This window comes from Plectropomus leopardus, chromosome 20 (genome assembly GCF_008729295.1).
Source record: "Plectropomus leopardus isolate mb chromosome 20, YSFRI_Pleo_2.0, whole genome shotgun sequence".
NCBI classification, from domain to species: domain Eukaryota; kingdom Metazoa; phylum Chordata; class Actinopteri; order Perciformes; family Serranidae; genus Plectropomus; species Plectropomus leopardus.
In genome coordinates this window covers 7,892,170-7,906,494 of record NC_056482.1, presented here as the reverse complement: position 1 = coordinate 7,906,494, position 14,325 = coordinate 7,892,170, and the positions used below count along the sequence as shown (strand labels likewise).

The window sequence follows — 14,325 nt, the reverse complement described above, 5'->3', positions numbered from 1 at the left end:
AAGACAGGAAAGCCAGCCTGCGATTAATGTGAATTCAAAAAATTAACGCGTTTATTACAAACTTTATCGCATTGCAACTAACACATTAATGCTGGTTCTCTTCCACAGAGCCCGCCATGTTGTTTCTACAGTAGCCCAGAAAGAACAAACACTGGTGAACACTGGCTTTAGACAGAGCCATTCGTGTTTTCATTTTTTTTGCATTTTTGTGTCAGCGACCGTAGGTCTGCAACATACAATCTGTAACCTCACTGCTGGAGGCCATTTAATCCTACACACTAGACATTTAAATTTTTATGACTAAATAAGCAACAATCAGAGATCAATTTTAGAAAAAAAAAACATCCTTAGGTACTGTCTATTAAAGGTCCAGTGCGCAGGATTTTGTGTCATCTAGCAGTGAGTTAGCAAATACGAAAATGTAAACAGCCCCATTTAATGTTTGATTTTCTGCACGACTGTCGTGGCGGATTATGGAAGATCTATGGAAGAGGACCCTCTCGATAAGTACAGTAGATATAAACGTCTCAGGTGAGAAAAGCAAAAAGATTTTTAGTTTTGAGATGATTATGCACTAATGGAAACATAGTAAGTGAGACCGTGTGGGCCGTGGGCCTTGTTATTCTCAGTCTGATTGAGAAAACAAATCTTCAGTGCCTTTAAGTTATTAGTACAATAATGTGTACGCAGCATTTTATTATATCTGCAGATGGTGCTCAACACAATCAACAGGGTCAAAAACGTGTTAACTTGAACTATAGCGATTCATCTCACAGTTTGTACGAGCTCATCACATCTTAACTCGAGCAAAATCTTTATCTGTGAACTAACTTCTCACCACAGCCGTCTGGCAAATGCAATGGAGCAGAGTACGATATTTCCTAAAATGTTGTGGATGCAATACGAAATTAAAGCACACAAGTAAAGCAAGAGTAAGTGTAGTACTTGATTAAATGGACCTTTATTTTTCCCTGAATGACCGTGATGTGTTCAAATGTGAACTCCAAATGACCATTTGTATTTCAATTACCCACCCTGTGCTAAAATTATTTTTCTGTGCCCCCACAGTAAAAGAGGAATCCAAAAACTGAGAAAACTCAGAAAAATGTATGTAATAGGGATGATGCTAATTTTAAATGTGGGCTCCAATCCATCAATAAATCAATTCGCCGTCTTCAACGGAGGCATGCAAGAAAAGCTACGTTTCTTTCATTATTCAAGGTAACACCTCATGACTAACTGACATAACAATAGCCATTTTGTGGGTGAAGTATTCCTTAAACTACCTCACATGGAGCCTTGTATCCATCCTAAATTCAGTGAATTATGTTGATATAATTCTATTCATCATGAATTTTCTCCGTTTTTGAAATTTAGTTGCTGTGGAAAAGCAAGAAAAAAAAGTTTCTTCATAAATTCAGTCTGACACAGGATGTGTGGTCATTCATGTACCAATAGTCATTTGGGGTGTGAAGTATTCCTTTAATTTGCCATTTCCACTAACACCTCACAAAGACGTATCCGCTGCCTTTTATTAAGCTAAACATTGCAATAACAATCTTCATCCAGTGGAGGTCAGTCCTTTTATGTTTTAGATTTCAGTGGACTAAGTGTCCCAGGATGGGACAGCTTAGCACGTGTTGGAAATTAAATGTATAACACACCATATCTACACGCATGATGATGTCTGGCCTTAACCTTTTATAACTGACACCAGACGAGATGGCAGAAATACACATCTCCTTAGTAAAGACAAAACTATAGAGGGAGGTGAACCATCACTTCCTAAAAAAGATTTCTACACAAGTGCTCACTGCTCATCCAAACACTGCAGGTCAGAGAAAATAGCTCCGAGAAACAGAAATAGGTTGAGGTCTTCATCACTTTTTATCTAGGCTACACTTGTTCCCGACGGGTGTTTGGGGATAGCCTGAGGTTAGACCTGAAAAGTGAATCAAAAATGGAATGGGTCGTTTAAATAGGGCAGATGTTTCTTTAGGAAAGGCCTGAAGTGTTTTCTCCAGCACTATTCAGCAGTTGCATTGGGGAATAGAGTGCACAGAGAGAAATGCACGACGCTGCCTTCACTAGACAAGGAGCTTGTTCATTGTTTGACTGGAACAGAGGGTTATTTTTCATTTGTCACCTGCATGTGCCAGCTGAGTGTCCGAATACATATTTAATGCTTCTGTCTCTGGCAAATAAAGCATCAATTTGTCTCTTTTGGGAAAAAAGGGCTCTGCAGCTTTGTCGTCATTGTTTCATTGTCTGGCTAGGTATGACTGCTGACTACCTTGGAATACATCAGCAAATTTGTATTGTACTCCAAGTATCACATCACATGCTGTATTTTGTGATCAATTTCTAGTTATAATATACAATCTACACCCAACAGTTGCATAGTTCTAGTCATGCAAGCAGTATTGCTCCAACACTTTGTTCCCGATCTATTTCAACTACTATTGGATGTGTTGCCATGAAATTTTTTTCAGACATTCCTGGTTCCCAGAGAATGGATTTGGCGATCCCCTTACTTTTCCACTCGTGCCACCTTCACTTTGACGTTTGTAGTTATGCGTTACATGTCTCAACAACTATTGGATGACTCGTCATGAAATTTGCCCCTCACTGGATGCAGTGTAACTGCTTCAGTGATTGCTAACATTCCCTCTAGCGCTGTTATCAAGTCGAAATTTTTAGGTACCACTCTGTAAAAAGTCAGATTTCCATTTCTTTTTTAATATAAAGCAAGTAAAGGGGCTTTATAAAAATTGTCAAAGTATCAAAAAGCTCATTCCACACAGAAATGCACAGTCCGTATTCAGAACCTTTAAACAAGCCGTCAGAACTTACGTGAATTTGTGATGTCACAACTTTGCTATAAAGACTGCTTTAAACTTAAAACATAAACATGCTAAATGGGTCCCTTTGTGTTTCCTGTTGTAATGTTTTGCAGTGTATGTTAACACCATCAGCTGACAGGAAGTAAACATGCAGTTGCCTTGCAATGCAATTCCAGTGAAAAGATAGATCTATAAAAATAGAAAATGCAGCTACAGTACTGTTACTGTAGTTTCCCCAACCGCAATAACAATGTAGAGACGCAAAGAGCACAGATGAGGATATCCCAGAAACAGTGACCAATCAGAGCAGACTGGGCTTTTTAGAAAGGAGGCTTACAGAGACAGGCTCTAAAAAGCAGCATTTAAGACAAAGGCAGTGTGAGAGTAATGCGTTTTTGAACATTTAAGCATGTAAACAAGTTTGCGAGAAACCCTAAATAAAAGCTTGAACCTAAAAAAAAGAGCAGAATATGGGACCTTTAAAACTGTCCAACACTGACTTAGGACCAAATACCTTAAAAACTGATGCTACCCATAGTGCTACTTATCACATGTTAGTATGCAATCACACCAACCTCAGATGGTAAACATTAAACCTGCTTAGCATCAGTATGCTAACAATGCATCACTGCTATATTCCAAAAGGGCTGTAATGTTGTCATTGATGCACCTGGACAGGTAAACTGACAGACTGTGGGACAACAGCCCAGCTGCCATCAGACACAACACTGACTTATGCACATCAGTGGAAAACAGCACGTAGACGATAAGTTAATCAGACTAAATCAAGTGCCACATTTGCAGCAAAAAGCAAACACACTACAAAGCATTCTGAATTCAAAAACATGCCAATGCACGACGCTTGATCCACCTCTTGTACATAAACACATTTTTATTCAGCCTGATATAGGTTACACATGGAAAAAAAATCAAACTCTAAGAGAACTACTTCCCTTTGTGGAGCTAATGATATGACAGTTTTAAATCAGCTTCAGATCCCCACATGGCAGCTGACAACAGTAGCTGCCATGGGCTGTGAGGAATTAAGCATTATCACATGCTACGACTGACCTGAGGCGTTTTTTTGTTTTTTTTCTCCTTTCTTCAAAAATAATACAAAAAAGAAAACATATCCCCTCAGCAGTCTTTTTGTATGTTTTCTCACTAAATGATATGGAATGTTATCTTGGAAATGCGGGTAAAAAGAAAACAGTTCTCTGCAACACCAGAAAACATGATAAGAAACTGAATGAATTTTTAAAAAAAAAACTGATTCCCAGAATCCTGTTCCCAGGCTGCTACTGTGTGTGAGGCATTAAGAAAACACCACCTCAGTCCAAAGTGTGCTCGACAACGAAAAGAACTGAAACCGGCTGCTGTGATTCAGTCTCATTATCCTCAAACGTGGATATGAACAGAAAGCACAACCTCGATGCTCAATAGTACAGATTAAATTTACACTGCTTGCAGATCAGCTTTGGAGTCTAATATATTAGGACTGACAGTCATAGACACAAAGCAAAGACTGATGAGGGAAAAGAGGGGAAGGGTCTTAACATTTAACTAGTGTTAGTCGTCTTTTTTTTTTTAACTTGTAAATTTCACAAAGTGCAAATTTTCTTTTATATTACATCATAACCAATTTTAGAAATTGTTCATTTTCTATTATATAACAATGAAAAATGGTTAATTCCACATACCCCCAACCTAGCCATAACCAACCCCCCCCTCCCCACCCGGTCCCACCAGCTATCCATCCGAATATTTAAAAAAAGGAATCACTAAATACATGCTGCAATGACGCTCACCGATTTGTTTGAAACTTGACCAAAGCCTTTCCTTTTTAGGCTCCTCCTATTTCTTACAGTACACTGTTACTGTCAGCGTGCGTTTATTGTTAAAATATATATATTAATCTATCATTAAATAGTATGCCTCTTGCACAGTCTTGCATGCATTGAAGAGCATTTTGGGCAAGCTGTACAAGAAGGAGAGGCGTGTGGACGGACTTGCTCAGGCTGTAGGCTCCGGGACAGGTCCAGGCACTCTTTCGCCGCCTGTAAACGGTTTTTGCCCTTTACTCCTTGCAACCACGTCAGTCCAAAAGATGGATCTCCAGTGTGTTTTTGTCGAGTGAGCATTTGTGTGTGTGTGTACATGAGTGCGTGCATGTATATGTGTGTGTGGGCCTAAACTCAGCTTCACAGAAGAACTGTGTCGATCACTGAAGTTTTGTTCCAAGCTTTCGTTGTCTGTTCCTTGAAGAAAAAAACAGAAAACAACAAAGAATTGAGTCACAAAACAGATAAAAGACAGAAGACAGAAATTCAATTCATTTGGTCTCAACGGTATTGCTGCGTACAGTAAGGGACAATGTAAATCTACACCGTTCTTTTGTGTAAAGTGCAACCAAACTTCAACTTAGCAAAACATCACAAACCAGAGTCCACTAAAAATCTGTAAACATTTCCATTGGTCGCTCCGCTGCACCTGACATTTATTACATTAATGCTGTGAAACCAAAGTTCACTTTCGCAAGTTCCGCCCGCTTATTTAAGCCACAGTCCGACGCCATGCAGATAGAACAACAAGCAAATCGGCGCGTGAGTCAGTCGCATAATGGTGAGCGCCAATGAGATGATTACAGATGGTGCGTCAGCGTTGCTCGCCATTGTTTGGTAAGTGAATGGAAACACATCCAACATGCTTACGACCATTCAAAAGCATCAACCAAATGCGCTGATCACCATGGTGGGAAAAAAATAACCCGCAGCCCAACCCTGTATCAGCGCTGCTTTCAAACAGCCTTTAGATGTAAAAGAAGAACGGAAAAAAATCCAGAAGAAATTGGCATTATCACTGGCATATAACCAAGGTGGAACTGACTAAAAAAATAACTTAAAAAAAAACTGTGCATTAGGTTAGTTGTAAAAAAAATACATGTATTTTGTACTTTCTTTTACATATCATATGAGAAGCTTTTCAGTTTTATAGCCTGCTGTGACCTGCTGTCTTTTGGGAAAGTGTTTGTTCACTGTTCGTACAGCGCAAAACTTCAGTGTTTAAAATGTTACCTATTTTTATAATAAAAATTCTCCAAAATTGCCAGTGGGCAAAATGCTACCTCAGTCCACAGCAGGAGGATTTTTTTTTTCTGTCTGTAACACCCCCGTACCAAAATAGCACCAAATCATTTCTCCTAAAATGGGGTAGTAACCGAACCATAACTTCTGTGTAACGTTACATTTTTAGTTTAAAAATAACCAATATGTGTGGGAACTGACAGAAAAGGTAATGCTTAAAATGTATAATTGCAGCACCAAAAAGCACAGTGAAAAATTCTGGATGCACCAAAGTTAGGCGCCCCGGTACAAACGATGTAAAAAGTTAGTCTGGAGACCTCAAACGATCTTGACGGAGCAGAACTTTTAGTTAGGAAGTTAGGAATCAAGCATGTAGGTGAGTTATTTCTCTCTCCTGCATAACTCTCTATGAAATTCAGTGATGAACAGTCAGCTCAGACAGCCTTTTGTAAATCACCAGTGCTTGCATGTTCCCTGCTTGCTAGCATTTTAGCTGTTACCCCCTGAGCTACAGCAGTCCATCAGCTAGTCCTGAGAGTACACACTTTGTCACCAAGTCTCTGAGAGGATAGATGTGAATAATGTGGGTGATATACTGAACGTCCAGGACAGCAACCTACCTTGCCTCTGATCTGGTCACTGTATACTCAAACCATAAGATGTTGGGAATCAGACTTGTATCTCGCACCAGGAAGTACTCTGATATTGGCCTGTAAGTTGTGAAAACGTTGACAGAAAAAATGATCAGAGTAGCCACAATTGAGTGATTTTATCCACTTATTCAGGCTGAGGACGAGCCGTCTTCCCCTGTGACACGAGGAGGAGGCGGAGAAATGAGAGCGCTACTTACCACGCTGCTATTTTGGGGAATAATGGTGTCAGCACCTCTTGTGTGAAGAAGAACCAGATTATGCCAATTGTACTACCGGCCACGCCGCCGTAGAAAACCTGGCTCCAGGTGTGATACAACAGGTAGACCCTGAGGATGAGAGAGAGAAAAACGATGTTTAAAAATACAAACTGTGCCTGAAGTCCTTCACTATAATAATTCCAGCAGGATGCACTTTAAATTGTATCAAATTTGGAGCAGCCAAAAATGGACATGAAAAAGCACAATTTGGCCAATTTATCTTTTGTTGTGACAGTGTGAGCAGACTGGTCAGCCGAAAAATATTCTAAATGTTTTTGTCTACCTGCACTGAGCACACCGTTATTGGAAAAGCTCAGTGATGCCATCATTGAGTGAGCCTTATATTTTTTGAAAGCTGACACAATCGGTCAAACAATCCGGTGGTACCTGACTTTTTTAAGAGACACTTTTTCTGTCACTGTCTAAACTAATGACACCCGGCTCTTTTATGGACATTTTATATTATATTTAACGAATAACAGTAACAGTCCAGAAAAAGTGTGATCAACTGTATAATTAATCCAGACAGAGCCGCAACGATTAATTGGTCAGTTTTAAACTATCAAATTCATTCTCACTGATTTGATTGTTAATTGGGTATTTTTTGAGAGAAAAAAAAAATCTGTGATTTCAGCTTCTTTAATGTGATTTTTTTCCCCTCTTTATGACGGTAAACTAAATTATACATTAGAGAACATCATGTGAAGCTTTGCGGAACACTGATCAACATTTTTCAGAATTTTCTGACATTTTATAGAACTAAAAACAAATTAATAGAGAAAATAATTGACAGATTAATCATCAGTAAAAAATGTTGAAAACCCAAATAGACACTGTAATCATTTCAAGACATTTATGTAAATTGAGCAATTTTCATGAATACTGACCAAATTTTTCCTGTGAATATTACACCGGAGATGAATTTTCCTGGTATTTTCTTTATGCATTATGTATTTTTCATTTTTATACCAAACAGGCTTCTTTTCTTGACAAAATCAGCTTGTCTTCCCTCTGACGCTTGGTTATTGTCCTATTAACGCTGGTTGTTTAAACTGTGAACTTTTCTAAAGCAGGACATAAAGGCTCTTAAATTTAGGTCTTCACTGTGCCCTTTTCCCTTTAGATTTTTTTGTTATGGTCATATTTTGAAAAATAATTTAAACATTTAAAATAACAGTTTGATTAAGTTTTCTCCACAAAAATTAATGAAATACTGTCATACAGAACAACTGCACATTCATGAAAAAGTTTTGTTACACCCCCTACATAAAGAAGGCCCCAAGTGGAGATTGGGACCCACACGTTGGTAACCAGTAAGTAAAAAAATTTGGATAATCCATCAATTGTTAAATTAGTATTTTCCGTTTTTTTGTAACGGAATTTCTTTTGGTTTAGGGCAGACTAAACATGAAACATTTTCTACATCTTCTGACATTTTCTAGACAAGGAAATAACATGCAGATTAACTGACAATGAAGTCTTACCTGCTGTATGAGACTGATAAGGCCATGCCCAACAGGATGATGGACAGTATGTGTCTCCACAGCAGATCCACACATCGAGCATTGTTCGTTTGATGCATTCTGAAAAGAGACATCAGCCTGAGTTCACACCATGACACCCACCGTATGTGAAGATGGAGAGAAAGCTTCTGATGAGTGATAATCACAAAATGTGCTACTGACATACATTTAATACATATGAAGTCATCAATTACTGATGCATACAATTATTTAGCATTGCTAGAGGATGTGCAGGAAGTATTTCCTCCGCTTTATCATTTTAGAAGAAAACACAACACTTAAACTAAACTTTTATTTAGATCTAGCTCCCGTTTAAATACAAAATATATATCCATCTTGTAGAAATAAATAACTGTATTTGATAAGTTTGTGGACATAAAACTTAAGAAAGCTGTTGCCCTTCTATGAATTTCACAGCTGCAATTTTCTGCCCTTAAACCTCCCAAACACCAGGAAGAAACAAGCTCACCTTAAATAAAGGAAAAGAAAGAAGTAAACAACAAAGAACCACATAAGCTGGGAATGACTGGAGGGCATCCCATACTCTGTGTGCAGGGTTGTGTGAGCTCCTGCAGAGAGACAACAGAATCTGATATTAAAATACAATGACAATATGGAGTAAATCTTCATATGAATATGGAGGCAATTATTGTCTCCGAGTTAATTAGCAAAGATTAAAACATAAGTGCCAGTCATCCTCCATGTAAATGTCTTGCCAGAGTTGGGCAATAATCCATCTGAAGAGTGTATATATTTTTATTTGTATTTGGGTTGTTTTTGATGCACCGAACTATTGGATGTGTTGGTCTTCCTTTTGGGATATAGATCTAAATATTAAAATAAACAAGTAATTTCACAATATTGTTTATTTGACAAGTAAAGCCTGCTGCCTAAAAATGTAGCCTAAAGCCTTCATTTTTTTGTTGTAGCAGTATCAGTTTTTATATGATTGGGGTGTGGTGGAGTGGGGTGCAGAGCAGATCAGTGAATGAGAGGAGGAGCTGCTGTAGAGGTGAGTGAATGCAAACTTATAGACCTAGCACAATCAACCATGCACTTTCACTACACCTGGTGTTCTGCTACTCTGTTTGTGCCTCGAGTATGCTCTGCTCTCCGCAAGTGTGTTGCAATGAATAACTGAACAGTATATATAATCCAATAGTGCTTTTAATTAACAGTCCACCTCCAACAACAGAATATCTAAACGCGGCAGCAGATGTTTTGATTGTGGCAGGCTGCCACAAATAAATGAATGTGTGGTCGTCTTAAATGTGCGGATTTGCTGCTTTCTTACTGTTATATATATATATATTATATATATATATATTGTAAACAGATTGCATTTGGGTTTTAGACTGCTGATGGGACAAAACAATACATTATACCACAGTGATGAATCAAGAAAAAAAACTGGCAGATTTAATAATGATGAAAATACAACTACTTGCAGTCCTTCATATATTAGGGCCACAACTATAAAATATTTGGTATTTTGCTTAAATAAGGGTTCCTATATATTCCACTGCAAAATTCCCTGCACTTCCTGACTCAAATTTCCAGACTTCTCAGCAGACTTTTCAGACCATATGATATCTGACTACAAATAACTACATGTAAACTGTGTAAATAAATGGTTTTAATATCCAACTGTGTTACATTCTGACTTTGTATGCTATTATGTTGCCAAAGAACTGCCAGAAGATTGTAGCAAGGTGCTTTAGCAATTAATTGTATCAATTAACACCAAACCAAGACAAGTTCAGAGGAAGCAAATTAACTGGTGCTTCCTGTAATCGTATTATTTTCCCCCGACAGACTGAATAAATGCTATATTATTGTTGTTCCCACTACGTTTTTTTGTCTATTTTGCCAAAAAGAACGGACAATCAGTTGAAAAAAATAATTTTCACAGAATATGTACACGATTTGGACACAAATGTCTTATACTTCTTGCCTTGATTATGACGACATCAAGCTTGCTGTGCCCCGCACTCTCCAGAACAGAGGTAAATATTTTGGCTGCTCAATTTGCCTGCTCGATACGTAAAAATATATTTAATAAAAAAACTGAAAAACACTGCTTTATCAATTTATTTTGAATTTTGAATTTTAGAATTAATAAATAGTCTGGAAACACAAACACTTTTCCAATATTTTTTTCTTTTTGTCATACTTATCCAGACCTGGAAATTACAAAAATTAAATCTTATACAAAACAGTGTTCTCCACGCATCCTCATGCAGCCAACTCATGTGCCTCTCAGCTCAATGACACACAGAGACTTTCCAAGGGTAAAGACAGGACTGAAGCACATTGATCAATATATAAATATCTATCTATATATATGCTATTATTTACAGATTCAAGTGTACTTCTTTTAAATTTGGCAGTTCTTTAGATGAGCCATTTTATTTGGTTATACTATTTATATTCTGTACAGATTTATAATCTCACTGAGTTGCTGTTGTTTGCAAGAAATTAGATATTTTTTGTTTAATATTAAATATTTGAGGGCAAACTGTTATATTTTTGTTGACATACAAAACTATAGCACTTATTTTTTTGCAATTGAATGCTCTTATTATCCATAATATAATATCTTCCCGTATTTTGTCATATCATTAAGAATATTGCTATTGCAAAAACGCCTTGAAATACTGTGGTATTATTTTAGGGTCATATCAGCCACCGCTAAAAGCTTTTCGTCATAACCCAATCCAGCATGATGAAAATAAAATACACAACTAAACTGATTGATGACAGAAGATGTTTTCAGCCAATTGTGATACTTTTGGAAATGTTGCCCAACCCTGCCAGCTGCAGATAGAGCTTGTTCCTTCACTCACCTGCACATGGGCGCGGCTCTCTGAGGATGTGCTTCAGCAGCCAGTTCACCCCTTCATTCAGGATGACGCCTCCAAAGAAGGAAATCTGGAAAATAAACCAAAAAAAAAACCCAGATCATCAACACCCAAAAAACAGATCATGGACTTAACAACTTCTGGCCTGCCTGACACAAATGATCGTGCTCCTGTGACACAATAACATCTGAACACTTAAATAATGATGCTCATTGTGAAAGTGTGCAGGACTCACCGTGTGCAGCTCCCGTTTAAACACTATGAGTGTAACAAAACCCACAAGGATTGCTATGGGAAGGAGACTGATGTAGGCCAGCACTTGTCCCGTCAGATCATCTAGAACAGTGACACAGTACTGATGTTAAGACATGACATAAACCCCAGTAGAGTCACCCAGTTAGCACTGGTGGGAGTGACACTTTGTGGTACTCAGTGAACCCGGATGGTTGAAATGTTTAACTGTGAGCATAAGTAGGAAGCTGCTGTGGTGGTGAACATAAACCGTCATTTTGCAAAACTGACACACATTATTTCATTTTATAAATTCAGATAGGTGGTGCAATGTGGTTTATGCTAGTTATACTAATCAGTATGAGGCCAACGAGCTGGCTACTAGGTTAGCCGTGGTGCTGGCTATAAGGTGAAATAGCTATTTGTTTCCACCGCAGTTAAAAATAATACTTAGCAAACCAGGACGCTTGAATATTGCCGAATAATTTTTAAAGGACGCGGCGTGTTCGCTAATTCCTGAGAGAAAATATCAAAACCGATATTAAGACAGCTAACATGCTAGCTAGCCTTCATTGTGGACATTAGCGCCAACTGCGCATGCGGCTCCGTCTCACAATTTGGCAGTCCGGGTTGCATTCCCCGCTGTGCTCCGCGCGTTACAGCGTCTCACTATTTGGCAGTATCACCAACGGCCGCGTCCATTCAGTCGCGAGCAAACACACGCAGTCCTCTAAAATCACAAAGCGGCCGGTGGTTAGCGTCTTCAGGAGTTAGAGAAAGATGTAGAGTTTACGTACCCTCCGGGAACTCTACGTGTGTCAGAGATATGGACCGCCATTGAGGTGGTGCCGAGCACTGCTCTTCCAACGCCATCTTACCCGGACACAACCGGGCAGTCCCAGTGAAACGCCCAGACACGTGTCTAACCAATGGTGGTGTTGAAGGGGGCCCCGGCAGCGGAGGAGCCGTCCAATCCCAGCAGCACGCTGGAGATGAGCTGTTTAGCCCATAGAGAAGAATTATTGAATGAACAAAAAACACAAAAGTCCAGCACTCCACAATAAAGCAGCAAACTGCACTCATTCAAAAAAATTAATAAATCAATAAAAATAAAAATTATGGATTTTCATTAATTTAGCTTTAAGATGACCTAAATTATGTGTTGCATATACATACTTGATGCCCTCATAAGGCATTTGCCCAGATATTAACTGAATGTGGAAATCTGGATTTAGGGTCACATTATCAAATGTTTTAAAAATTAATTTCTTAAAAATTTTCAGTAAGTCACCCTGTGTTAACGGGTTGTTCTATATTTCAGAGGAGGGGGTAAATATTTACAGAAAATAAAAGGGTTGGGGTCAATGCAACAAGCATCGTAATGGAAATGTGTACTTAATAAATTGGTAACCTAAAGCAGTGGTTCCCAACTGGTGGCTCGCTGTCCAAAGGTGGGCCGCTGGTCCATTGTAAATGGACCGTAAGTGACTTGTGAACATGTCAAATTTGAACTTGTACAAATGTATTTCCCCGCTCCCAGTAGAAGAAGCAAAGAGCAGAGATAGATAAATACTTGCACACAGCAGATAAACTTGCAGGCTTTTTCCAGCTCACACAAAGACAGCCATGAATAACAGGTACACACAGACGTGCAAAACAGGACACACAAAGTAAACAGCGAAAACCAGAATAACCACAAACTCCCCAAAACTAGAATTTCCTTATAAACAGGTGGAGCAAAACCAACATGGATGGATTCCTGAACAGTCCTACTGGACAAAGGCCCAGGGGCCCAAAGTGCCCCCCCCCCCCCCCACCCAGCCTTCACCTGCAAAACGTCATTCGAAGAGACATATACCGGCCAGGAAGAGGCTAAAACTGACAGCAAGGAGATGCAAAGGAACTGCAAAGAGACACAAAATAATTACAAAACGGAAAAAGCAACCACAAACAGACACAAAATTACTACAAAGAAACCCAAAAAGTCCAAAAAAGACAAAATGATTTCAGGGACACAAAACAGAAACACAAAACAACATCAAAGAGAATCTCAGAGCGATACACAAGATGTCCAAGTGACACAAAAACACACATAAAACAACCAAAAAAGACACACAAATACCTTTAACAGACACAAAATTTCTGCAAATGGACACAGTATGACAACAAAGAGACAAACAAGACATCAGAGACATAAATAAACCATAAAAGATGCAACACTACCTCAAACAGACACAAAATGACTGAAAACAGACATAAACAACATCAAAAAGAACCAAAACCACCACAATGTCTGTGTTTCTTGCTCCTAAAGGTGGTGGGGCCTTTTACTTATCTGTGCCCAAGGACACAGTGTCTCAAAATCCACCCCTGACCTCCAACTGTAAAGTAAAAAATAATGGATGAAGCAGTCTAATGGCACCGTAGTATCCAGAATGTGGAGGAAATAAAAAGCAAAATGGGATTTAACATCAGATGTAATGTATCCTTCAATGCCTCTAAACTGCATTAATACTGACTGTGTTTGAAATCTGATGAATACATATTTTGCATCTACATTCAGGCCCACTGAAAATGAAAGTAATTGTTAATGTTTCGTCCAAGCACTAATGTTTAAATTGGGGTGTACTGAGAATGCCCCCCTGGCTGAGTCACATTTATCTGAATGTAAAGAAATTCAAACAAGTCCTCACCCTTAACATGCTTGAGGTGAGACGTCATAACGAGGTTACGAGCAAGATTCAAGTAAGCCGTGTGCACCCTCCACTGGCCTGACTTTGAAGCAGTCCAGACTTGCCTCTCTTATAATTCTCCAGTTGACTGCTTACTTTAACACGCACAACAATTATTGAGAGTCCCGCATCAAATGTCACA

The 14,325-nt window shown here is 38.7% G+C and overlaps 1 protein-coding gene across 1 annotated transcript; it reads right to left on the bottom strand.

Moving 5' to 3' along the window:
• Positions 1 to 3,717: 3,717 nt before the first annotated feature.
• Positions 3,718 to 12,339, bottom strand: dolpp1 (dolichyldiphosphatase 1). The gene is made up of 8 exons (XM_042509316.1): positions 12,249 to 12,339; positions 11,456 to 11,556; positions 11,206 to 11,290; positions 8,829 to 8,928; positions 8,321 to 8,419; positions 6,777 to 6,905; positions 6,547 to 6,636; positions 3,718 to 5,101 (listed from the first exon to the last, which is right to left on the bottom strand). The coding sequence occupies exons 1-8, from the start codon at positions 12,322 to 12,324 to the stop codon at positions 5,065 to 5,067; spliced, it is 717 nt and encodes a 238-aa protein (XP_042365250.1). The 5' UTR covers positions 12,325 to 12,339; the 3' UTR covers positions 3,718 to 5,064.
• Between the last annotated feature and the right edge of the window lie 1,986 nt (positions 12,340 to 14,325).